The sequence below is a fragment of the Pelecanus crispus genome, chromosome 3 (genome assembly GCF_030463565.1).
Source record: "Pelecanus crispus isolate bPelCri1 chromosome 3, bPelCri1.pri, whole genome shotgun sequence".
Taxonomy (NCBI): Eukaryota; Metazoa; Chordata; class Aves; order Pelecaniformes; family Pelecanidae; genus Pelecanus; species Pelecanus crispus.
The window spans coordinates 43,466,801-43,490,758 of record NC_134645.1 but is presented as its reverse complement, the minus strand read 5'-3'; the positions used below and the strand labels follow the sequence as shown (position 1 = coordinate 43,490,758).

General features: G+C 48.3%; 1 protein-coding gene across 2 annotated transcripts in view; it reads right to left on the bottom strand.

Annotated features, from left to right (window-relative positions):
* Positions 1 to 1,307: 1,307 nt before the first annotated feature.
* The window catches only part of LOC104033930 (uncharacterized), a 63,004-nt gene continuing 40,353 nt past the window's right edge, over positions 1,308 to 23,958 (bottom strand). The window contains exons 4-5 of one of the 2 annotated variants that reach the window (XM_075708214.1): positions 14,597 to 14,650; positions 1,308 to 1,484 (exon numbers count right to left, since the gene is read on the bottom strand). In XM_075708214.1, the coding sequence (XP_075564329.1) occupies positions 1,356 to 1,484; positions 14,597 to 14,650 (183 nt within the window). In that variant the 3' untranslated portion in view covers positions 1,308 to 1,355. The remainder of the gene's footprint in view (positions 1,485 to 14,596; positions 14,651 to 23,958) is intronic. The other variant, XM_075708215.1, reaches the window with a different exon arrangement.

The following is a 23,958-nucleotide window of genomic DNA, read 5'->3' as shown; positions in this document are numbered from 1 at the left end:
TGCACCCAGCCAGATACAGGCTCAAGGTGGGGAATGCCTAGACAAAGAGGCTACTTTCTCCACCAGATGCAGCAAGGGGAAATGCCTTGTTGCTCTGCCTCACTGAGAGAGATGAGAGCTTGTCCCATTAGCTGTTGCCTTGTGGCACAAAACACATACATGTCTCAAGGCCAGATCCCAGTCAAACTCCAGTGGTAGCAAGGCCTAGCATGGTCCTAACTGTCTTAGTACTGTCTATGCAAAAATGTCCCATAGCTTCACCCAAACTTCCCTCCTGTTTCTTCCACGAACAGGTGGCCACAAAACAGAGACCTCTTTCTCCCACTCCATGCTACATCTGGGAATACTTGTTCCACTGGTACAAGAGGGTTCTACAAGAATTTAACAGCCAGCATAACAGGGGAGTGGAAAGCTGCTGGAGACAGTAGATTTGGTTGAGTTTGGTGATACCAGTTAACGTTCAGCATCAAGCTGGGGCAGCAGGGTATTGGGACAATGCTGTGAAGTGCTGCATATCCCAGAACACAGCCAGCATCAGCAGAGAGGAGACCCAAGAGCACAGTCATCCCGCCAATATCTTCTCTCTGATGATGCTGAGAGGACTGAGGGCGGGCACTGTGTTTCCTTGGATGGCTGAACACAGACCTTCCATTCTAGAATTTTATTCTAACCTTTGATCTACAACCCCTTTCAACCCCATTTTAGACGGTATCACTGAGTTTGCCAGCAGACCAGCTGGAACATGCAGCTAGATTTGCTGGTTACACCCTCCCACCTCCCTCTCCTTGGGTCTTCCACTCAGGAGAGCTTGAAGTGAATGCAGTTGTAACAGTCTCAGAGAGGGATCTTCGTGCTTTCCAGGCAGCCCTGTGTAGCCTCTGTCTCTAATCCTGAGCTCACTTCTGAGTTGGAGAAGGGTCAGGTCTATAGCAAAGCACTGTAGACCGAGGTACTCTTGGGAAACTGACTGGACTTGTTTCAAACTCTATTCATGCATCCCTGCTGCCATGCAGGCCATACTAGCACCTGAACCCCTCAGGGATATCTTCAACTACCACCATCCTTGTGTTTGACACTGCCTTGGGTGGCTGCCCTTGCAGTTTGTGGACCTGACTGGTTTGTTTTGCCCTGAAAGACAAAAATCTCTCCCTTTGCCACTATTCAGATATGGCAATGGTGTGAAAACAGGCACTACTGCAAAGCCATACATTTCCTGCTGCCAGAGAGGCTGTATTGCAAAGATGTGTCACTGTTCCCTTCTTCCCCCACCCATCCCCTTGGGCATTGCCACCTCCCCTTCTCCCTGCCAGGCAGGTGGTTGATTGATAGTTCCTGAGGTTTTTGGAGAAACTCCTTCAGTAGGCACATGATGGTTCTTCCACTGGAGCTATCGGGCTCAGCGGCTTCAAGGTGCTGAGGGAACGGAAGGCAAAGGTGGATGGATCATACACAAAGTGGGGTGGTGGGCGGCCTCCATTGATGCTCTGCAGGGGAGTAAAAAGAGGGACGAAGTCAGTGCTCATATAAGCTGCCAACAGTGAAGTTCTTGCCTCAAGTGCTTTGCCACATCCCTGTCTGGCACAATTACACCTTCGTGAATGGGTGGTCATGTGTGTACTTGCAGCAAATGGCACTAACATAAGCAGTGAAGCGCTTTACTTACTCCCTTGCTCCTACCCCTCAAGAGAAAAAGCATGCGTGTCCCCCCCACCCCAAGACTGAGGTCCCTGGGATCCACATGACCAGGATCCATGGCACCTGTAGCCACTAAGTGAAACAGGATATCCATGATGCATTTAGAGTCCCAGAGTCAGAACAGCATCACGTCCAGAAAGTATCACATGGAAAAGCTGAATTCAGATTCACTTGGCCTTGAAGGAAGATCTACTACACTTTTAGAGCTGGGAGATAAACCAGGTCAATCTCTGAAGATTCTTTCTTCAGTCCTGTTTTTCAGCAGCTCTCCAGTAAGGATTTACAAATCACCCCTTCTTAATCTATGAAGTCCCAGACACACTGAAACTCTCCAGTTTTGGCTCCAGACTCCACAGTTCAATGAGGAATGGCTGGGAGACACTCAGAACAAAAGATCCCACCTGAAGGCCTTACAGCCTGGTTTGTACCACAGCCACCAAAGACTCTTCTCTCCCCTTTTGCTCCCAGTGTTCAGAGCATGGTCAGAGCAGATCCAGAGTAAGGAGGCCAGAAATACCCATGCACTCCTTGCACTGTGTGTCAGGACAGAAATACTGTTCCCCACGAGGCTGTGCTGGGACCTGTGGATCCCAGAGGAACTACAGTGCCAAAGAAGTGATTCCACTCTGTTAAATAGGAAGTCTTTTCCATTTACCTCTTGGGAACTTTGTTTAGCTTCTTTCCTTAAGCAAGCAGAAGCACCAGTGAGGCAGCCGCTTCACAGACATTCTTTGTCCAGAAGAGGAGGTCTCACTACTCTGTGGGCCAGCAGGGTATTTAATCATGCTCTTGCAGAGTTCATTCCCCAGGGACAGGGGTGAGCTACCAAGTGCCACATGCCAGAGAGTTCAGCAGCTCAGAAACTCATGCAGATGTCCCCCACCTTCATCGCACTCCCATCACTGCTGGGAGGGGCTTTACTATTGTTTTTATGGAGGTTGGAAAAAGTCCAGTGAGAAGAGATCTGGCCTGGGCTCTGGAGTTATGTGCCTCCCTGCTGCCTCTTCCTGGCCTTTCCTAGCAAGACCCATGGTTTCCCTCGCTCAGTCTGCACTAAGGGACTGTGTCTCAAAGAATTAGGCTTTTTAGGAACAACTACCAACTCTGCTGTCTCCTCTAAGACAGAGGTTCATTTTGGCACTTCAAAGTCAGGTCTATCAGACAGCTGCAACCACATACCAGCACGGCAAGGTGATATTTTGATGCCACCTGTCTCTATCCTGGCTGGGTTTTATTTTAACTCATCATCACAGGACAAGCACGTGCAACTTTTCCCAGAAAGCTGCTCAAATGGTCAGGCTTACCCAAACAGTCATGACAAATTAGAGAGAGCTACAGAAGTGTCCAAGCCAGGCCCCGGGTGCTGCAGTCACTGCAGCAGGATCTGGAAGCCTCTGCCTCCAGGACCACAGTCACAGCTCGGACCCATGGGGCAGCCTTCATGTCAGAAAGGGCCTCTTTAAAAGCCAGTGTGGGCAGCGTGTTCCTGCCTAGTTGGTACCTCCTCTGCAAATTAAGATGGGCACTTGAGAATGGAAAATGCCAACATGGTGCTTGGCATCAGCTGTACCTGGAGTTTCAGCCAGCAAATCATGCCCTGCTACATCCCCCTGACACCTTGGCCAGCAGCATAAGAAACAAGAGAGGCAGATTTAAGGGCCTTTACTCAATAGCCACCTGCTGTGGGGTTATATATGGTGTGTGCTCTGGCAAGCCTCAGAGCTGGAGGGTAACATAGCAACCCCTATTCAAAGCTAAGGGACAGAATAAATCAGCACATTTGTCCTTCTCCAGAGCAGAGAAGGTCCCCTGCCAGCGCCAAGAGGGAACAGGAACAAAGAACCTGGCAGTCCCCTCCATTTTGAAATGCCAGACAGGATTAGGGGAGGCAGCTGAATCAATTCATTTCTGGCGGACAGCAGATGGAGAAGAGGCTGGGGAAAGACGGGTCCAGAGGACACACAAAAGTCATCCACAAAACTCACCAGGCTTTGGGTGGGAAGGCACCCTGGGGTTTTTCTCTGGGCCTTCTTCTGGGGCCAATGTGTGGGGCAGAGCGCCTTCCCAGGGCACTGCAAGGGAGACGGGCACAGAACAAGGGCTGAGGCGAAGGACAGGGACACAAGAAGAAACAGGAGGATGCAGAGATTCATGGGTGTTCAGGCAGCTGCAAGTAAGGCTCAAACTGCACCTCTTCATCATGGCACCTCTCACGTGGCCACAAGACAACGGCTGGCTTTCAGCAGCGCAGCCACCACAACAGCAGGCGAGGGCAGGGTGAGAAGGGCCTTGTGTCCAAATGTAGGCAGTAACAGGAGAGCCAGTAATGCAACTGCCCTCATTCGTGGGAGCACCCTGACCAATCTGCAGTCATTTATAACCCTGAGCAGTGCAGGTCTGTCTTGCACCTACTCCATAATTGACAGGGCAGCACCTCTGCTAGGGACCTTGCTGGAGGAAAGAAAGAGCACCGGCACCAAAGCACTCCACTCTTCTTGCAGAAGAGCATGTTTTCTTTGGAGCTCATATTCTGCTCTAGGGATGACCAGGCCTGATCTGGCTTAGTCCACGACACCATTTGGGATCACAGCATGTGGTGGTCTGGCTCTGATGAGTAGCACAAGGCAAAGCTCTGTAGATGTATTCTCAGAAAAAAGACGGATAGGGCCGGCTGCCAGAGAGGGGAACACGTTCCTCCCACCCCGTTGCTCGGGCCAGCTGCCTCCCTGTAGTCTGGGCAAGTGTCCTAGCCAGCCTGCCCTTCCCCTTGGGGTGCCCAGCACCAGCCTATGATGCCCGGAACATCGCTTTGACTAATGAAGGCTGTTAGAGTTGCTGCTACTGCAGCAGGCCCCAGAGAGCTTGCCACAAACCTGTCTGACAGCCCCTGCTGAGCAACCCCAGGCCAGCTCCTGCACAGGCTCCTCGGAGCACAAACACTCCACGCTTGACATTAAAGGCCAGTGCGTTCACTCTAATGGCATTCAGGCAGCTGGGTAACTCACACAAAATGGAGCCTAATATGGGCCCTGCGCTAATGGCAATCATTAACCAGAGCCCTCAATTTGTTAGGCAATGTATTTACACAGCTGGAGAACAGCCTGAGATACAAGCACTCGGCTGCTGGCAGGAGGGCGCTGGGATGCACGCTCTGTCACACACACCCATGCTCACTTGCACACACTCACCTGCTCTCACACACCTCAGGTTCTCCCCAGTACACATGCCCTTCCCTGGTCACTTGTCCACACCCCTCCATGCACACACACAGACCTCCTCCTGACTTGGCGATCACAAGGAGAGCTGTCCCCACTCATACAAATCTTGTCCGCTCACATCGTAACTCAAGCCAAGCAGGGCCCGAACTCCACCAGCATCCAGGGGACAGCCCAAGGGAGCACAGCTCATCACTTTGCTTGTACAACTGCCCAGAGCAGAAGGTAGTTTCAGTACCTGCAGACACCCATGGTGCCTCACTGCATGCCTCATTTGATTTAGATGAGCTCCTAAGGGAGTTAGCTTGTGTTAACACGTTTCAAGCAACTACGTGCAGACCGCCTCAGTCACACATGCTTATCAGCATGCACCCAGATACACACTTCTTCCCTCATACACACACACCTACCTATACACTCTTGCAAACCTGTACTGTGGTCAACAACTGCATTATCACCATTAAATACTGGTGGTAAATAAGCAACCATGCTTGAAATATATCTGAAACACATTAACAAAGAAGCACACCTAAAGATGGTTACAGATAGCAACCGGATGCAGGTCCCTCAAAGACAACCAGTGAGATTAAACACCACGGAAGAAATGCAGAATTTCAATCATATTAGCAGCCCTCCGAAAACAGAGAAATGGACAACTGCTCCATAATCCATCTGTAACATAATTGTACGTTTCAGCAAGGAAAAAGTACATAGGAAGAAGATAAACAGGTAAAGGATAAATCTACTAATACAAACTCACATTCCTCCTAGAAACCCGTCCCTTACCCCTATGAAGTCTGGGAAAATATCCCAAGTGCAGATTGTGAAATAATTAATTTTGGACTCATGATTCCACAGAAGCACAGTTCTCTTCGGACAAAGCAAAGGCAAGCACAGCTCCAAGCATGCTTTCAGCTGTAGGAATGACAATCCCCACAGGAGGGGGGAAACGAAGTTACCTAACACAACAATGTCTTAGAAAGGAGTGGTGTGCAGGGGTGAGATGAAACTAAAGCCCTGCTTAATACTCTTTGGTCCTCTTTCGTAAGAGCTCTAGTATCCTGGCAGGATTCAAAATCAGATCAGCTTGTGCACTCTGCCAAGCTGTCCTCTACTCAGGGCCAATCCAGCACAGGAGTCCCTTCTCTCCTACCCCAGCAGCTGGGAAACACTGCCCAGCTCCATTGAAAGGATGCTGCCTTCCAGTGGTGGATGCCTCTCAGTGGTGGGTGAATGATCCCTTTGCAGTCTGTAGACTCACTTGTTAAAAGTCCTTTGGGATGAAAGGCACCATGTAATTGCAAGTTGTAAAGGCGCATCCGATTCCCACCACCACCCTGTGTGGAAAGGAATAAATCCCCAGAAAAGCCTTGGCAAAGACGGATGCCTGCCTGGGATGCTGCCTCTTCATGAGACAGCTGCCTTGCCCAGGAGTGGACAGAGCCAGAGGTAGTACCGATATTCAGGCAGGGCACAGAGACAGTAAAGGCTGTCTGACTCGACAGTGGAGCATTTACAGGTGCACTGCTTTTAATTCCACTCATTTAATTGCCCTTGTTGCTCTCACCCTTGCCAGCTGGTTAGAAAAGAAACTGGTGACACTTCAACTTCGATGTGCGAAACCATCAGCTGTGAGCAAGGGAAGGGGATCCCCAGGCCTGCTCCTAGCTACATCTGTAATTCTGGACATTGTCCTGACCAAGCCACTTCCCATCACCTGTGCCTCAGTTTCTCCTGTGTATAATACATACACCACAGTCAGGCAGCCAGGATGAACCAATTAACATCTCGGTGTTGCGACCTTCTGATGACAGGTGATTTCCTTTCAATTACAGTCTCGCTTCAGGCAGTTTTCAAGAAATAGTCGCTGACAAGCAGGACCAGCTCCTCCAGTGGAGCAGCAATTCACATTTAACTGCTTCTTCATTAACTCCAACAGGGCTTCTGACAATTTATTCCAGTCACAGAGCTGGAACAGTTCAAAGAATAACTTTTCAAAGGCAAACCCCTTCCCTCCTGAAAGTCTCTCCTCCATCCCCAGGTTCATAAGCAGTTTAATTTCAGGGGGTAGCTAAAAGATAGAATGAAGTTCTACCATGATGAAAGACCACTCGTCTCCCTTCTCTTCCAAGAAAAAAAAGATCAACTCCAAACACTGTTCTGAAAAGGAAGAACAAAACTTTGCAGTTAGCACTGTTTTTCTGTGTTCTCCATTACCTTTCCCTAAAAGGCTGAAAGGCCTGTCTTCCTCCACCAGCGTCAGGCTGCCTAACACCTTCCTTCTATGCAACCACATTGCAAAGACCAGTTCAATAGTTTACAAACACATCACTGTTTCTGTTGGAAAGGAAAGAAAATAAATTAAAAAAAAAAAATCTATCAAACATTTGCAAATGTGTATGCATAGTTGTCAGATGGCAACTACCAGACTTAGAGAGGTGCCACCAGACAGACAACACAACTTTTTTGGAAGGTACTTCAAAGGGCCTACCAGATGCTTGCTGGTCACTTGCCCAAAAGCAGAAATAGGCCAGTTTCAGATACAGGTCCATGCTGGCACCAGTGTAACAAGCCTTTCTTTTCCTCTCTCTTACATGTCTTTGAGATGTGTCTTTGAGAAAGCTGACTGCAAGCTTTGATTTTGCCTGCCTGACAATCTGAAGGAAGGAGACCTCCACAATGAAAAGGGACAGATGGGTCATTCAGAAGGGCAGGCTGTCAGTGCTCCCCAGCCAACTTGGGGAACGCACCGCTCCAGGGTCCCAGTGAAGATCACCCTCTGAAGGCCACACAAATCTCTTAGGAACAAGTGAATGAACACCCATCCCCCTACTCGTGAGCTGTGTCTTGTTCCCACTGTCTCTCCTTCTGATACCAAATGGCCTGTGCTTCCCTGCACACACCTGCAGCAGTTCCTGCATGCACCACAGGGTCTGCATGTGCCTGAGTGGGAGGAGGAGCAGGCACAAGAGGAGCTCCAAGCAAGCACAGACGCAGACAAGGCACGATCTGGCCCTAAATCTCTCAATTACATCCAAGTAGAGTCCTTAGCAGTTTTGGTCTATACCTAAGTGACACTACCTTGTCCTCTCCTTCCTCCCCACCTTCCCCCTGCCAGGCCTCCCTGTGTGGCAGGAACATCCTCCCTCCCTTCAGAGGGATCACAGCTGGCTGCCCTCACAGTCCTCCTCCCTTCGGGCCAGGAACACCAGGTACCATGCTTCTCTCAGAACCGGCGCGTGGTGCATACTTGGGCATGTGCAGCTTCCAGTTTGCATGAGGCTAGGGCAACCCGATCCCCTCTGGCCAGGCAAGCTGGCACAGAGCAGCACGCTGCTTTCAACTTAAAGGGAACCCAAATTAAAACTGCAAAGTGAGTATTAATTACCCTGGCATGAGCAGGCTGCAAACGCATGCTGACACAGTGTGCTTGCCTCTGGACAAACCGCCCCAGCCATGAAAGCCAAGCACAGGAAGTGGGTGTATTATGGGAGAGGTGTGTGGGAAAAGAGGATTACAGCTCTGGGGACTGGAAGAGGGAACAGGTGCCAGGTTCCCACAGCCATGCAAACAAAGGGGAGCAGGGAGCAACTGCAGTGGGCCTGGATGCAGTCGTAAAAGATATGCCTGACCTGCCATCTTGGACTTGAAGCTCTGCCAGAAAATAGTGGCAGAGCCGCTGTGACCCTCTGCCATCCCCTACACCCCCCTCTCTCTGCTCTATCACCCAGGTATGACCCAAAAGTCACCAAATCTGTCCCCCTCTCTGTGAAACATGCCTTGCCACTTCCCGGCCCCTTGAACCATGGTGCCACCAGCCACAGCCACCACTGACACACACGGCTGTCCCAGGAGCAGCTGGTGACTGGGCTGCACCTCAGTCCTAACCTCCTTCCTACCCCTTCCCACTCCCCCATTCTTAAACCAGACCCACAACCCATATCAGACCACAAAGCAAGGACAGCGCTGCAAAGAGGATGTCAGCCTCCTGACTCACCAGCCACTCACTACTTTAATGGTGCTGTCTGGATTACAGATCTCTTGGTTATTCCACGTCTATTCTGCAAGCACTTAAATGATTTAATGGGTGCAAGGGCATACATGGCAGGAATTTATAAAAAGCAGGAGCAATAAAAATTCTTTTCTTTAAGGAAGCAGAAGAGAGACACATGACAGTCCCTCTTCTGGCTGCTACGGACAGGCTGAAGGCTGGTTAGCCTTTGCCATGAAATCCAATAAAAGCAATGCTAAATAAAACAATGTCTGGAGCCAGATGTTTGGGATAGTTTTTCACAGACAGAGGCATTTGCACCTTGGCTACACTGGATTCTTCCCCACACTGAGGAAACTCTGGACAAAGTCTTTTGTCACGAATTATTCAGACCAAGGGCTGGGGCTCTCCAGGGCCAGAGACCTTCAGCAGGCAGCTCGGTGGCTGGGTTAGGAGGAGCATGGGGGGAGCTGGCTTCCCCAATAAGCAAATGGATATTCATGCTTTCACTTAGCAGAGGACCTTCTCCATTTTGCTCAGCAGAGAGGTGCCCATCAACAGGAGACAAGAGCCCACCTAGGGAACTGGAGTGCTAAAATCTCCATGAGGGGCCTCTGCCCAGCAAGTAACCCAAGGATGCGACTGGCCAGGGAGATGAGTCTCTCCTGTTACCTCTAAAGGGCAGGTTTGGGTTTAGGCACTCAGTCACCTACTAAAGACAACCAGGAGGGTTTGACAAACTGTTAGCAAGCTGCAGTTTGGGATTTCTGCTGCCTGAGATGTCAGAGCTGTTTAGACTGCATGATAGGGTACAAATAAGTACACAGCTCAAGGAATGTGGTTTGAAGATCAAAGCCCAGACTTCAGTTATCCTCACACTGTCTCTCTTTGGGCAAGCCACATTCTCTGCTGGTTTCTCAGTTTAACTCACTCTGAAATTGCAGTCATTGTATTTATCTGCCTTGGGATGCTATATTTATCAATGCTTGCGAAGCACCTTGAGAGCCTGTGATGGAAGAGGCAACATGTATGTGTGTGTGTATACGTATATATGTATGTATACACACACAAAGTCTTCTGATTTTTTAGAAATCCTTACTTCCTGCTGTGCAGCCAGAACCAGAGGTTTGCACCAATACTGCTCTGTCACCTAGTACGCCTTGCATTTGTGAATAGCTCAGGCGTTTGCCAAGAAGTCTCAGGCCAGCATATCTCCTGCTCAGCTCCAAGCTGAAAAGGTCCCTTGTTTTAGGAGAAGAAAACCCAGCATGTTTCTGCAGTGGCCTTTTACGATGCAGACGCAGAGATAATAGACAGGGAAGTCATTCCAGGGATTTGGCCCCTATCCAAGCAGAAGGCGTTCTCAACATCGATAAGATCAAGGCAAGAGCACAAGAGGTTTATGTTCCGATTTAAAATTCTTATTTTATTTTTACATAGCAGAAAACATCTCTCTGATCAGCCAGGTTATCAGATTGGCCTTGAAATTCTTCCTCCCTCTCTGCCTGCCCCAACAAGAGCTCTCAAGATAACCAGCAGCTTGCCAGTTGTGTCTTCTACCCCACCTACTGCTGCTGAGATAAGCACAGCTCCACTGATCCCATTCAGAGACTGCATGTAGGAGTTTGTGAAGGAAGACCAAGAAGAGGAGGACTTCATGGCAGACTTGTAACCTTCATCCCAAGAGGGCCTGGAGAACTGAAGACTTGCAGTATTATAGAAAGACTCTGGAAGATGGGTCTCTGCATTCAGAGCTGGCTACAGCTGACCAAGCCTGGCCTGGGGTAAAGGCAGTTACACCCTGCAAGCATGTGCTTGTAGAGTCATCCTCCTTCCAGCGCTAAGGAAGTGTCTCCACGCAACACCCAACTGCACCACACAAACATGCTCTGGATGCTAAAATACCCATGCACATGCATGCACCCCTCTCACCCACACCTAGCACCTTGCTACCACTTACAGACATCACGCTGGCTGACTCTTTAGGGCACCAGTGACCAGGTCTGCACATGCACATTGCCCAACTCACTGTGCAACACCCATGGTAGGCCCACGCCTACCCCTCACCTTGCACTGCCCCGTGCTATGCTACATGTATCTATTACGCACAAATCCATATTTCATACACACGCTGCCACCTCCAATTTATCTCTGCTCCTGTCCGCGCAGGGGCCGATTCTCTGGTTCCATTATCCTCTACTGGGGGGGGGGAGGGGGGGAGCGGAACAGAAGGGAGATTTTTGTAATATTATTTTCTTTTCACTGTAGGCCCTGACCTCTCACAGCTGCTATTCCTGAAAACATTTCAAACACATCTGAGCTGCTGCACATTTGGGAAGTTTATTAATCTCTCTGCCTTAATCTGTCTAGGTTCTTAGACTTGTCACATCACTGTCCCATCATTCTACTTAAGAAGCACTGCTGAGCGAATGGAAAGGCTGTAGCCTAACACAGCTTGAGCTGGCCCATGGCAAGCTGAAATACAGGGAACAAGGACAAGGTGGCACCTTAATGTTCAAACAGCATGTGGAAAAGCAAAACCCATCCTAGGTCACCTGCTTGAGAAAGACTCCCGAGGACCAGGAACATTTCCAAGGGCTGAAACTGTGTTTCAGTGCCAGAGGGCAAAGACACTGCCCTTCCATCTCACCTTCCCATGGGAGACATTTCTAGCAGAAGAGGGAGGAAGAGCATAGCTGGGATGATGCATGAGAAAGAGTCACCTTGCATCCTGACATGCCAGTAAGGCCCCAAGACATCAAGGCAACCAAAATATCAGTCAGGAGGACGGTATTTTTAAAAGCACACATGACCTCACAACCACGTAAGACACTGACCTCAGCAAGAACAGGATGAAAATGCTTCATTGATGTTACTAGCAGGTTACTGTCATCATCATCCTCGCACAGGAGGGAATAAAGGCAATCCTCTCTCCTTCAAGGTATTCAGCAGCAGGACAAGTAGGGGGAGAAGGCACGTATCCTTGCTTCAAACCCCTGGCATAAAGCATTAGGTAGCCTGCCTGCCCCTCAGATCAGTTCACTCACTGCATCTCCATCCAGTTGTACACTGTCTGGATGTCGCTGCCCACTTCCGTTCAGAGACTGCTCGCTCTCTATCTGTGCTGAAACAGGAGCACTTGCGCATCAGGGCTTCTCAGGACTACAGCAACACAAGCAAACTGGTTCGCATGGTGATGTTTCCTGTTCAGACACACAGACAGTTGCCTGGTTCCTCCTGTAACTGCTCATCAACCCATTTGCTATGAGATCTGTCTTCATTTCTTCCACCCTCACCACAATGGCAAAGTTCCAGCACTGAACCTGTGTCACCAGACCCTCAGCAACAGAGGACCAAGCCTCTCACCTTGCCTTCTGCTATCATCCTGCAAAAGGTCACATTCAGTAGGGCCCCAGAATAGCCCTCCCAAGTGAACTAAGGTCCCTGGTGTGCTCTGACTCCATTACTGAGTGCTGGGCAAGAGCCAGAAATCACAGAACAGTTGAGGTTGAGCAGGCACCTCTAGAGATAGTCTAGTTCAAACCCCCTCCTCAGAGCAGGGTCAGCAAAAGCACATTGCCCAAGACCATGTCCTGGCATGCTTTGACTATCTCCATGGATGAAGACTCCACAGCTTCTCTGGGCAACCTGAATTCCCTGTGTTTTAACTCGTGCCCGTTACCTCTTGTCCTGCTGCTGGGCAACACTAAGAAGGAACCCCGTGCCAAGCACGTCTTGCTGGATTGAGGTTTCCTTTCATATGATGAGAACACAGCATCGTCCTTCAGAGGGATCGACCTCTCTCAGCTGCTTCCAGAGCTGAGGCACCTTGGCAAGGTATTCTGCCAGGGACCTGCTGCCTCCTTTCTAAGCTGGGTACACAAAAGTGGGCACTCGCAATCATTTGAAAAATGGAAGCAAAAACGCTCCTTTACCTAACAGATCTGCCACCACAACAGACCAAAAAGAGACTGTGAAGTATCATATGGTATTGTCATGGAAACCACACGAGCGCCTCAGGTAGATGCACTGTCCCAGCTTGGCAAGGCTGGCCAGAGAAGTGTGGATTCTGTGCCATCTGTCAGAAGGGTGTGCTTTCAGTTTCTGCTGTTTATTTTAGTGTGAGCTGACATGGGCACAGTAGGGAGTGAAGGAGTAATTCTGCCTTTCATTCTCCAGGGGCACAAGAGTAAGCCGCAATAATGAGCTCAAGGTGTTGGGGGTAACCACCCCACTGAGGTGTCTCTGAATCCCCAGGGATTGTGGGACTGCCACCAAGCAGCACTGGTAATAGCTGTAGTCCAGGGACACCCAGAAAAAAAAACCAACAGCGAAAGCACATGGGGCAGGGATAAAGGAAGGTGACAAACAAGTTGCACTAAAACATTGCGGCAGGATTAGACTGTTGGTAGGTCTGAAGGACAGGCACAGTCTCGGGAGAGCTCAGAGGGCACAGGAGACAGCTCCACTGAAAACAGTCCAGGCGGGAGCGCAAGAGAATACATAATAGATCAGGATTAACTGTGCAATCAGAAGTATCAGGACATTGTGGGGCTGCTGAAGACAAGTGCCCTGGTAGAAGGCACATGAGGAGTGGAGAAATACCATCCAGCTCTGCACAAGGCTCTAGCCAGCCCTACCTGCTCCCCCTCCTCTCAGATAAAGCAGTGATGGGCAGGGGCACCCAATGGCACACCCCTAAACAGTAGTACTCTGGGTACACAAAAGCTTCGGTCCCATTTCCTGCTGGGCAAGGTGTAAACCCTGAAGGATCCTGCTCTGCCATTCATCCCTCTTACAAGGCATCACTGCTGGCTATAATTGCTGCAGTGAAAGTGGTAGTTTTATCACAAAGGGTATCTGTTTTCTTTACCCTCACCTGGTTTTGCCTGTGTATCGCACACATGTGGAGGACCATATGGGGCTCAGTGAACTGAAGCACTTGTTTTGGCTGCAATGTGCAAGGTCACGCACACACCCCCTGCAGCACCATACCGCACAGACCGAAAGAAAGCCAAGGTACCCACAAAGGAGACAGGCTGGCTGAAGAGTCAGGGGATGGGGTACGAGAGACAGAACAGACTCAGAGGTGCGGGCAGCACAAACTACAAGCAGGAGAGTTGAGCAAACCTAGCCCTGCTAGGTGTGTGTGCACTCAAGAACAAGAGATGCTCAGACACTGCAGTGTCATCCCAGCTGCAAAGCCATCCAAGCAATCTAGCTCTCATCTGCCATCATTCAGTCCCACATCCCATACAGTTCTAGAGAAATCAGTGCACCATGCAGGTATAGTTCCTCTTCCGCGGCTATCTACCAGTACTTCTCACCCCTGCTGAACACCACTTGTTACCTCAGATCAGCACTTCCCTTGGTCAAGAAGGATCCAAATGACACCTACAGAACAGCTATGCATAACTGTATGAGCTCATAGCAGGGGATGTAGACTTTCACTCCAAGGAAGCTTTGAACCCATAGTCTCCAAAATGGAAAAGCTGATGTATTATTAGCCTCGTCAGCACCTAACCTAAATTGCAACTACAGTCTATACTCCAGACTAGCAACTTTTGTTATGCAGCTGATCAAGCCACAGGAAACCTCCAGAAATAATCTTCTGGGCATAGATGTTCAAAGAGAATCACCACATTTAGATATATGTGGAAAGATGAAGGAACTGCACCAGAAAAGGGCAACTTACACGAATTTTAATAATTCTAGTCTTCGCTCCACAATTCTTCTTGAGCAGCATCTTCTGAAAGAGAAGTAGAATCCAGGGATTAGTAGCAGTAGCACGAGGGAACAGAGAGAGGGAGGTTGTAGGGAGTCTCTTTTCATCAACATTGAATTAGCAAACAAGATGGGTAGATGGTTAAGTGAGATATGAAAGACTAAGAATTACCAGAGGTGGTCATCAAGTAATCAACCTAATCTGAGACTGTCTCGACCAGCCTGCGCAGAGTCCTTTGGCAGTGGCTGATACCCTGGGTTTTGAAAGAAAGTACAAGAAATTCCACAGAGAAAGAGATGGAACAGCTGCCTAAAAGGAAGTTTCATCCTAATTTCTGTCAATTAGTGGTTAGACTCTGTCCTGAAGCAGGTGAATTTATCTTCCTTTTATGAAGAAAAAAAATAGTCTATTTAATGTAAATGTGGATGTTCCCATTATTTAACTGTTATTTTCATTATGTTTATTTATTTAGAATTAAAAACAAGGTAAAAAGCACCGGCCAACAGTCATAAAACCCTTTGCCATATACCGTAAGAGCCATTAAAGTTGTCATAACATATGAACCACACAACTCAGCAAACATGATATACTTAAAACAGCAATTACTCTGTGTAAGTACAGAAATAAACAGGTGAGTTGCAGCTCTATCCCAGTTCTGAGACAGCACTTTGAAAGTTGGCAAATGAATAAAAATCATTCTTTCCCCTCAAAAATTTTCCAAAAAACCCACTCAAAGTGGAAAATCAAGGCTTCAAGAGAGAACAGTTTTTCTGTTTTTTTTTTTTTTTAAAAAAAAAGAGATACTTCAACTACATTTTTCATAGTGAAAAACTTGGTGGCGGAGGCACATCGGGCAGAAACTTCTCCATCAGCTTTTGAAAGAAATAATAGATTTTCCTAGCTTCCGACTGTTTTCTACCCTTTTCCAGTTGGAAAACTGTGTGAAGTATCAGCAAACACTCACTCTCCCTCCCCCCACCCCCTGCTTTAACAAAGCAACTGAAGTGTTTTTCAGATTAAGTTCTTAATACAGAAGACCTGTGGAAAGCCATCTCACCGTCTTACTAACATGGATGTTAAATAGTGAGACCTTGCTACTTCTTTTCTTGTTTTGTTTGTAGTCTTCCTGATTTTTCCAGTAGAAGACAAGATAAAAGCAACACAGTAAAGGGAGCCTTGGAAACTCAGAAAGTTTTAAAAAAACACCAAAATACACAAACAACCCCCAAAAACCTCAGAAGAAAAAAAAAAAACCCAAACTGAAGACAGCACTCAGGTGAAAGTACATATTATTTTTCTGGTAGAAAGTACTGCTGGGGGGGGTGAGGGGAGAAGTCCCACTTCACCACCACCTTCTGTCATTCTACACCCCATGAGCAAGTCTCTGCAGTGCCAATCCACACAGCTGTCCAAAACTTTGAGAGGGGGTTGGAGACCCACCCACCACTTCTATGCACACCAGCTTCTTGGATCTAAAATCCAGCCCTCAGCACACTCACGGCCCACTTACATGCCTGGAAAAGAGACGGGCACTGCAGCAAGTCTTGAAACTTGTACATGGGTAGTTCGGGGCCTGAGGAAAGTGCATTTCACTGTCCAAGCATGCATGGGGAAGAAGGGAAGTGTGGCAAGGATTTTGAGCTTTTTCTCTTAATGCTTTTGCAGGTGAATCCTAATGCTGCCTTTGTTATTCATCAAAGGGCTCAACAATAGCTATGCCTGATGCCTCTGTCCCCAGGTCTGACCCGGCAGCACAGGCACCCATGTCAACACAGCACCAAGGTTTCTAACCTAAAAGGACCCAACAGGCCTTTGCACAAACCAGGTAGAAGGAGACAAAGGGAACTACCGAACTGAACTAACCCAAGCCTGTGCTGTCCAACTAAGCAAGTAATTCTCCGGGAATTCCTATAAAACTACGTGGGGCTCCGTTCCCAGCCAGGCTGCAAGGCAGTTATTGTAAGCCTGGTATTTACTGTGAGGTTAGTGCCTTTCTTAAGGCCCCCCACAACCACACAGTGAAAATGAGGAGGAGGGAGAACTTGGTGGGGCTGAGAAACGCCAGGGGTGCAGGGAAGGGCAAAGTGAGGAGTTGTGAGGTCTTGCAAAGTTTTGTTCTCTCTGTAAGCTTTTTATTCTAGACTGCTGTGAAATGTTGGCTGGTGGGGATGAGGCTAGACACCTCAAGCCACAAGCCCACTGGCGGGATAAAATGTGCAAGACAAAATAGGGTCAAACAATGAAAGTGAGAATCAGGACTCCGGATTTTGAGCCCCATCCTTTAGGGGAAAAGCGCTGTTACAGCAGGACGTACCCTGCCGCATCCCACTTGACTGCAAGCTGCATGACTTTGGGTGAGACTCTCAGCTTTTCTAGGCTGCTGTAAAGCTGAGCTTTATAGTGCTACTTGGCTGAACCCCCAAGGATGGAGCAAGGCTGTGACACCAAATTCCACAGCAGCTCAGCAGCATCACAGGATCCTCTGCTGAAAAGGGAAAAGTATCTTTAAGCACAACTCTGTCAGCCAGGGAGCAAGTACAACGCCTTCCAGCACAGTTCAGCAGGGTCCAATGCCTAGCGAGGTCCCCATCCGCAGATCCCCCGATGACTCCATTGGGGTGCAACAAAAGACATTATTTCCCAACTGCAAATTAGCAGAGGCAGCAAGACCTTAAATTTACTCATCCTGGCCTTCTGTTAAAATGCATAGGGAGGAACAGACACAGCAATTACAAGACAACGACAAAGACTGACTGAAAAGTTTGAACTGGCCTGTGGGTGGAAGGACAACCAGCCAGACTCTACCAAGAGGAATTCAAGTGCTCAGCTGTATCCCAAGTCCTACACTTCTGGCAGAAAAAAGAGGTGCTCTTTTAGCAATGCTGTTGTGATGAGCTTTAATCATATGAGGAACTTAACCACTGTTTGCACTACTGCTACAGTTCAAAGAGGTTGCATTGTGCAGCAAGCACAGGATGCCCTGCATAACAATTTTTGTTAGGTAATAGTGATCTCTGGTGTACTTCTCGATGGACTTATAGTAAAATGACAACATGACATCCCCTCATCCGCAGGCTGTAAAACTGGAGCGTAAGCCTCAGCAGAGGAAGCTCTCTAGAACTGCTGGGTTTTCCTGCTTCCACTTAGACTGGAAGTGGAGCAAGACCACTTGTGCTGCATTCTTCCAGCTTCACTGCAAGGGCCCAAGATCATCGTAGGAGACAAAACAGAGGGAGGGGGAGAGAGCAGGCAAGCCAGCCACATGCTCCTGCAGCTGAGAATCAATAAATAGAAGGCCAGTTATCAAATGTTATTCTATTTAATCAAATTGCTTCCACCTCACTTGCAGCCACATGCTCTTTGCACCCAGCACAGTAAAGCCATGCTTTACAAAAAGTAAGTCAAGTGTCTTTGTATGGTTTTCCATCCCTCAGTTTTCCTTTTCCTTGCCAAACGTGAGCACAGACTTTCGGACGGGGAAGCTAAAACGCAGTGCTGCCTAGCAACAGCCAGGGACTTTCCACGGCAGCCTCTCCTCATCCTCCCTCTGGAGACCTCCACGTCACAAGCCAGCCATGAGATGCAGCAACTCATTAACTCCTATTTACATAGATACAAGGCAGACCTGAAATAACATTTATTTGGCTACATGACTTGCAGTAGTCTAAAGCCAGGGGGAATGGCCTATAAGAAAGGTTACACATTCAGTTTAGTAACCCTGGGATTATTCGTAGGCCAATCTGGAAGTGCAGTTTTATTTCCTCGAGTTATTTTTTGGGAGCTATGACAAGGAGAAGAGCAGAGATTTGCCAAAGGTCATGGAGAATGTTAGTAGCAGAGCTGAGAATAAACTGTAGGGTTTGGTTTCTGAGACGTTTTTCCACCTGCAGAAAAGGAAATGGAAGAAGGAGGCAGCGTCTGTGCTCAGCCTCCCTATTTCAATTAAAAAGTCCCTCCCTGTTGGTCTCCGACAGAACTGCTGGCATCAGAGCTGAAACCTACAGCTTGGGAGCACTATTATTTGCATGAAGGAAAGTTTATTTTATGATTTGCTCTGGCTTCTACTTAAAAGGAGGAAATTACATGACTAAGAAAATGTGGAAAGTCTTTTTGAAGGCACAAGAGTTATGCCTCACTCTAAAAATAAGGCTGAATTAGAACATTTTAGGGTTAAACTCCCAGAAAACAGCAGAATCGGTTCAGCCTAAGAATCTTCCCACCAATCTCACCTCCTGTTATACAAATACTCTCTGCTCACAACCCGGTGACTCTCTCCGTCCTGGACCTGGATTCGAAAGAAAGTTGCAGGGACTGGAAACGATCACTTAGAGGGTTACATATTTACCGAATGACATGCAGTAATTAACCCTTGAACTGGCATGTGTGGCTTTGCTGCACATCACTGCCACATCAAAATACCACATTAAGAACAGAGATGAACCACCACTCCTGCGTCTCTCAGAGCACAGCTCTCTAGTCCAGGCTTGCTTCAGGAGACATCTCCAATTAAGCAGTAGTGCTCCAAGTCCTCTAACATGGACTTGAGCAGTTCTGAACTAACCCAGACGGTAAGTGGTGCACACATGTATGTGCTTATGCACACAAGCTACTGTATCCAAACTATTGTATAGAAACTGCATCATGCAGATGATTGTAATATATATTAACAAACAAAATATAGATATTCTTAATGCAAGGTCATTCTAGGAATAATGAAATAGTCAAGAAGGATGAATTTATGTCGCACTACTGCAGTTCAAAAATAAATATTTAAAAGTCTGGCAATAAACAGTTTAAAGGCAGGCATCACAGCTTAATTTACAAATATTTAAGAGTTTGAAAAATCTCTTCAGTGTACAATGCAAAATATCACCCTGTGTATTAAACACCTTACATCTGCTTTTTATATGCACATTTCTATTTTTAGAATGGTTTCATTTTCACTACCTCCACAGGACAAAGTAACAGCTCTTTTGTCTACTGGTGGGGTTTTTAAATTATTATTATTTAATTTTGTTATGTGGTTGTAGTTTTAAACCTAAGGGCCTGTCTAGAGTCGGACGCAGTTTAACTATTACCATTTTTTCAAATCAGTTTAGTCTATTTCATGCAAGAGAGCACAGGAACTCTCAAGTTCAACTTAACTCATCATTTAATTTACAATAAATCAGCACACTTCATCAAATGCTACATACTGATATACAATCAGCTTGTTATGACAAGAATTTTGCAGGGATTTTCACTTGTCTAATGAAAAAGATTTCAAAATTTTAAAAAGTTTGTATTCAGTAACTGTGCTGTAACTTGATTCAAAGACCAAACTTTTAGAAGAAAATCAAGCAGGCCAGAAGTCTGCCTTTCATTAGTTTTGCTGAGGACCCTCCACAGAAGGGCTGGTGCACTTTGACTGAAGGAATGGACGTGTCTGTCACTTGTTGACATCTTAAAGCTCTTGACAGGACAAAGTTTTAAGCAGACCAAGTTTTAAGAAAAAGTCTTCTCAGCTCCATAACTCGTTTTACTTCCATGCTGTTAACCCTACCAGCCAGTTTCCCAGTTGTCCAGAGTCTTCCAGGAACAAGGCAGACCAAGCTTGAATGTCTATCACAGAAAATAAAGAAACAGACTGATGGTGGAGTCACCATCCCTGGAAGTGTTCAAAAAACGGGTAGATGTGGCACTTCGGGACATGGTTTAGTCTAGTCTACCCTTGATTAGCTTAGAGTAGACTTGGTAGTGTAGGTTAATGGTTGGACTGGATGATCTTAAAGGTCTTTTCCAACCTAAACAATTCTATGATTCTATGATTCTATGATGTTGCCTTGTTTGTTTAGAAAAAGAACTGAAAGAAGAAACATTACAATGTGAGGAGAAACCGCACTCTAAGTCATAGCAGAAGGCTGATGCGAAAGGAGAAACCATGTCCAGTGATGCGATGTCCATAAAGAGAAAAAATGACAGCAAGGCAGTGAAGCAGCTCTGTGGCCCAATAAGCAGAGAGCTGAAGGGGCCTCAACAAGATGCTTCTTGTGACAGGGAGGTGAAGCAGACACCAGTGCAGAGGCAACACCAACGTGTGAGCTCCAGCCCAACGCCACTCCCAGTGCACACACCAATCTGGCTAGGGGAGCACGGTCCCATGGCTCTTCTCTCCTGGGAAGGCATTTGAGAGCAAGAAGCCTGCCTGACCTTCTTCCCTATGAGCCCCCAGAGCTGGGCTTGGGCCAGGAGGAGCAGCCTTCCCCACCAACCAGCTGCCGAACAAAGCCTGTCCCCTGCCCCACCGCTGCTCAGGCGGGGAGAGTGTGCGGAGGGTTAAGGCACAGGGCAGGGGCGCAGCTGCAGCGCAGTGGGCAGATGAGGTCAGGGCGCTGCACAAAGTGGCTATTGTGCAGCACACTGTGGCTGCAGGCTTCTGCTTGACCAAGTCCCACCTCCGTCCCACCGCGTGGCACGGGGCGGACAGCCCGGGGGTCCGCAGGGGCAGGAGGCCCACAGCTGCTAGCCACCAGAGAGTGGGGAGACATGCATGCAGGCGAACCAGCAGCAGCCTCACATTACCAACAAAGCGGGGGATTTCAGCAGTGCCCTTTTTACAGCACAGGCTGAATTAAAGGAAGGGGATCGGCTACCACCAAAGGCAGTGCTCCCACAAACCGGGCATGAAACCCCGCAAGGCCCCAGCCAGAGCTCAGCAGCAAAGCTGAAGCTTTCGGTGCCTCCCCAACCCGACAGCTCCAGGCAGCTCCAGGCTACAACACTGCAGCCCAGTGCCCTCTGCTTTTGCAGATGCCTCCCACCCAGGCGACCAGTGGTCCATGCCCACGCGGCAGGGTGCAAGGGAACCAGGCCGTGGCTCCCATCCTTTTGCCAACGTGGTGATGGGTACTCTGCAAAGGGCAAAGCTGTGTCTGCCCTCCTGATCGGTTTAGGAGGATAGCAAGCAAAAAACCCTTTTAAAGCTATTTTGTAGGTTGATTTTGGACTGGGTTTTTAAATTCCTTGGCACTGAGCAGTGCTGCTAGGGCATGGGCATCACCTCTTAGTGCTGCAGTACAAAAACTGTAAGGAAAAAGAGTAGATCACAGGCGCCTCCTTACTGCTGTAAAGCTGAAGCAGCTCCAGCTGACCTTACCCCCCAGGCAGGCTCAGGCTCTCAGGCACACATGACTTTTTAATCAGCAGAGAAACAAGGGGGCCAGGCTTTCCCAGCAATCACCTGAGGGTACTCTGCATTTGCATCACTCCCTGCAGCCCTCAGCCAGGAATGCGCCATGCCAGGGGAGCACCCACTGTCTGGGCCCAGGGGTGCGAGGCTACTACCCAGCACATCCATGTGCCAGATGTGGACACGAGCTCCCTGCCCAGCCCCTGCAGCAGCACAGCACCAGGAGGGCTGTATTTCAGCCACAGCTTTGAATCACAATTATCATCTGTCACAGTCTGCAGACTGCTCCATCAGAAGTTAAACAGCTTCACAGCACTTTAAAATACAGGCTAATTCAAGTGGTTTGGCCAACAGTCTCCTCCTACAAAAACAAACCCCAGCATCTGAAGACTGTAAGTTGTGGCGATACTGTGGAATATCCTGAAAAGCCTCTGAACTCTTTAGAAAGTTACTTCTATTTCATATTCAGTTGAATTAGTCATTAACACTTTTTTTGCCACGTTTACCCTCAATTTGTCTGAAACCCCTGCAAAACATCAACACATTTGGTCTCTCAACAGTGTTGTAAAGGGCCCCCATCTCTATCAGGCAGGGGAGCCCCAGTTTTCCAGGCAACACCTCTGTGAGCAAGTGCCATGAATCCACAGCCTCCATTTAAGGCAAACACTGACCACTTAGCACCTCTGGACAGGGCAGCAGAGGAAATGCTGATTACTACATGATCATTGAGAATAAATTCAAATTAAAAAAGAAAAAAAACCAGACAAGGCCTTACAGAAAAAGTGTACTGCAGGGACTTGCCTGGGATCACACAGTCAAACGGTGGACCATGAAAACCACAACAAAATAACTTCTGTGGTCACAAAATCCTCTCCAACATAATGTCATTAGTCACCTCATTTTGTGCATTCCCAGGAGGGGCTCAGCTGTCACTGCTGAAGAGAAATGGGTGAGAGCCTACAGCAAATACAAACCGGCCCTGAACCACAAAGGAGTCTTAACCGGCAGAACAGCAAGTCAATCCCACAAGTGATTGCTCTCTAAACAAGCACAAGCCAGTCGCATCTCAGTCTGGAAGGATGGGCAGGTATCACCACAGAGTCGCACCAGGCTGCTGTGCCTGGTTGATGCCTGCCACAGAAGAGTGTGAGCCGAAGCCTGGCCAGCAAGGTCTGCCACCTGGCAGAGCATCCGAATTCCCACCGCTCCCAAGGCCCAGAGAGCAGACAAATTTATTCAAATTACAGGCTGCTTTTTGAAGTTCTCCCTGAATATCACACCGAGCCACAGCTAATGCAGATGCAGCTACCTACTTACACAGCTGTAGTCTAAGCAGACTCTCTGCCTGTCTGTAGGTGACCGGTTTTCTGCGGCTCCTCTGTCATCTTTGTGCCATACAGTCTCCAGATATGCTCTGGATCCGTACAGAAACCCCGACCCCCTAGGCAGAGATAAAACAGATTTGCCCTGGCACTTTTACCGCTAGCCCTTTGACTGGAATTTGGGGATAGAGGAAGTGAACACTCTGTATGGAGCATCTCTGGCTCAGCAGCCACTTCCCCTGCTGGTCTGGCAGGGTCTGAGTCTGCTGATCTGCAGGGTACATCAGATGGTTCATCTATTCACTCCTCGCCAACCCCAAATCTCTCGCTGAGTTTTCTTTGAGGCCTGGAAAAAATGCAAAGCTCCATTTGTGCAGGAAACAGACCTGACCAAAAACTCCAACACCTGTGGAGTAACAAAAATATAAAGAAGCGGCAGGATTCATTAATTCCCTATCACTCATCTGCACATGCCAAAGTTACCAAAGTTCAAATGCTGGGCTCGCCCCGCCCGCTCAGTAGAGCCTGGGAAGGGAGGAGGGGTGCAAAGGGCCAGGGGGGTCTAGTTTCACAGCTGGCAGGCACGGTAGCAGCTCCTGAGAAAGAGCTTACAAGCTTTTAATTCAGGGTTGCCAACGTGACTGTTCCCTCCCTTCATTCCCGGCCTTGGCTCCAAAGCTGTCCACAGGGAACATCCAGTCTAGTCTAACATATCATCTGATGTCTCTATAGTTTGTCTCACTTCTGCAGTCCCAGCTTGCGACTGTTAACTGAAGCCTTGGCTTGGCGCTTGGATGTGACTCCAAAGCCCTCCCTCCTCACCGACCTTTGCCACAGGCAGA